Source organism: Atta colombica, unplaced genomic scaffold (assembly GCF_001594045.1).
Source record: "Atta colombica isolate Treedump-2 unplaced genomic scaffold, Acol1.0 scaffold10, whole genome shotgun sequence".
Taxonomy (NCBI): Eukaryota; Metazoa; Arthropoda; class Insecta; order Hymenoptera; family Formicidae; genus Atta; species Atta colombica.
The window spans coordinates 822,176-825,528 of NW_017259184.1; the positions used below are offsets into that span (position 1 = coordinate 822,176).

General features: G+C 27.3%; 1 protein-coding gene across 1 annotated transcript in view; it reads right to left on the reverse strand.

Moving 5' to 3' along the window:
- Positions 1 to 1,354: 1,354 nt before the first annotated feature.
- Positions 1,355 to 3,353, reverse strand: part of LOC108684201 (lipase 3-like) — a 53,599-nt gene continuing 51,600 nt past the window's right edge. The window contains 1 exon segment of the mRNA XM_018188396.1: positions 1,355 to 1,513. Within this exon segment, the coding sequence (XP_018043885.1) occupies positions 1,355 to 1,513 (159 nt within the window).

The window sequence follows — 3,353 nt, forward strand, 5'->3', positions numbered from 1 at the left end:
TATTTTATAGTATTAAAAACAAGTTATTATCTTATTTTAGATGTCATCATTTGTACTATTATATTTAATATTAATTATATTTTTTTTATGTGTTCCGCCTCTTTTACAACATTTTTGAATAGATATGTTATAACTACATCCATTAATATTATAGGTGTTCATAGTTCATCGAAGGAGCAATTCTCGTATGATCACAGAAATGAATTGGTAAGTGGAGGTTCGGATTCGAATAAGTGACCCCGTGGGTGCAGCATAAAATTAATTCTTGAATTCATAAAATAAATTTTTTTTTATTATAATTTTGTCGTGTATTCTCTGAAATGTGACGCTAATAAATAATACTTATTTTCACAATAAAATTTCAATGAAACTTTCTCCAATATTTACTATTACGCTATTGACATTATTTGTCGAATTTACTTATTGCATTAGTGACACTAGTAGTATATTTTTATGCTGACTAGATCAATTCAAGAATCGACGTCAATTCGATGTCGATTTCATTATCATTTCTAACTGGGTTATTGCCTACAACACAGTATAAGTACATATAGTATGGACACTGAATTTTTTATGTGATCTCCAATTTTTAATGCACATGCGTCAATTTCCAACCAGGAATATGGTTGTCTTCAATAAGTTGAAATTGCATGGTGGTTAGTTGGATATCTCCTTCTCTAAAATATAATTAATCCTTTCGCTTATCGTATGAGACTCGTGGTAAGGAAATCGGGCCAAACATGAGTATCACGGGTGAGAACCGTAATACGTCATTCGTACAAAGCTTAATTTTTTTTTAATTTGTAAAAGAAATGTAGGGCAAAGGGTTAATAAAATTAAGTTTTACTAAAAAATTAAATCAAATTTTTTTGGAGATGCTATATTGTGTAGACTGTTATATTTGTATACGATAAAGTATTTTTGTAATAAAGTATGCATTTGTGTTTGTGTGTTTATGTGTGTGTGCGCGCGCGCGCGAATGGGAAAATATAAAATAGTATTTAATGGCAAATAAAATATATGTAGGCAATAGAGTTGGCAATAGGCAATAATATATATAGGTAAACGTGATATTTTGTCTAACTCCGTTTTCTAAAATTTGTATTTATGTGCAAAAGTGCTTATAGGCGATTGAGCAATAGGCAATAATATATCTAGGTAAACGTGATATTTTGTCTCTGAAAATTTTATTTGTGCACAAAAGTGCTTACATTATAGGCAATCAAGCTATAGGTAATAATTTTTGTGTCGGCAAAAATGTTATAGGCAATGATACTATAGGCAATCGATTTGTTAACAAAAGGAGTCACCTCAAATATTAGACATAGATTAATTTATCATGGATTGTCCACGTTTAATTATTATCAATCTTCTGAAATAATTCTATAACACGATTATACATTAGAGTTTTAACATCAATGGCAATTAAAAAATCTGCATGAGAAAATAATTTATATGCAATTTCTTCTAGCAGGATAACATTTGGCAAGCACTTATATGTCTCCAATACATTCTGGAAATATGGAAAATGATAAAATTAACGACAATAATGAAAGCAATTATTTTTTAAAACAATTATTTATTATAACCAATAATAATCAAGACCACTATATGAATAATAAGGAAAATATGGTCGAAGCTAAATACCTAATAATATTTTTATATAAACATTCTATATCTTTAATATAACTCATAATAAAAGCTAGATAACTCATAATAATCTTTCAATTACATAAACTGTACGCCACTTACGGACTGGAAACATAATATAAACATAATATAAATATAATATAAACTAAAGTTTAAATAATAATATGAAATATCATTATGAATTATGAATCGATTTAATGAAATAATCAATCAATTATTTCTTGAATTTCTTCTATTTTTATTTAGATAGATAATAACATTATATAATTATATAGGCTGAAAAAATGAGAGAGATCGAAGTGAGAAAAAAAAGAAGAAAAAAGAAGGAATTATGAAATGAATAATAGGAAGAAAAAATAAAGGAAAATTCCGTGTAATATTACGAAATTATGCAACTCTATTTAAAAATTCAAAGTAATGTTAAATTATTTATAAAGAAAGAATATTTTCAATTTTTCATTCAATTGTAGCTTGTATGAAACTGATCAAATTCTTGTTATAAATGTATTATATACTTGTGTGTAATATACCGAATTCGGTAAAATAAGTGATATGACTTATTTGCAGTAAAAAATAGATTGCAAGAACTTATTAAAAATATTATATAAGAAATAGATCACAAGAAATTATTTAAAATATAAAATAAGAAATACACTGTCGGAAAAAAAATTTTTAAAGAGATTCAAAAAATCTACATGAACTAAAGCAAGGCTTAGAAATTCTTAATTTTTCGCAGGTATTCATAGTGAAACGTAGAGTGAGGTTTATGTCTTAGAAATTCTTATGCGTCGTTTGCAGTAGCGATAGAGGCTGCAGACACATAGGGAGTAAGTTGATTTTTCGGCTCAGTCAGAATTGATCGATCAACATCAAATCGATGTTAATTCAACGTCGATCGAATTAGTTCGATAATTCGATTAATCACACTAGCTGGATATGTAATAGGTCGTAGAGTAAGTCTGTAAGCGAAATAGATTTCAACTAGAATCCTAGATATAACAGAGAAGCGCAACCGCTGTCTCTATTTCTGATTAGTTTATGGCCATTTTTTCTATGGGTAGTCTTTTAGAATTCTAATTTCGGTAAATAAATATCATTTTTAAATCTTGATATGTATAGTAGTCTTCAAAGAGAATCAGTATTTCTTTGTAGTCAGTAGAAATACTACTGTTACAGGAATCGCTCCATTTGCGGAATTACAGATGTAAACGCAGGTCGCCATTTTTTCTTCAGGCGATTAATTATAATCTTTAAATATGCTCGGTTGCGCTTCTCTGTTATATCTAGGATTCTAATTTCAATCATTCGCTTGCGGACTTTATGTCCTATTACATCTCCAGTTACAAATGATTGATCGATCAATATCTAATTAACATCGATCGACGTTGAATTAATCCAAGAGTACGCCTCTTTTTTTTAAATGATCACCTGGAATGTTTTCTACACCCAATTAAAAGTTATTGTTATTAAAGATATATTTGTTCTATATATATTATTCTATATATATTACTATTCTAGATATATTTGTTCTATATAGTGATTGTTCTATAATTTATTATTATCTAATGACATTATGTAAGAACACTAAACCAATATTTTTTGAAAAAATTAAAAAAAAACCAAGAAAATATTAAATAAATAGAAAAAAACATTAAGTAGTTTATTGTAATAGTGTTTATAAAAAATGAAGATATTAATGAAAC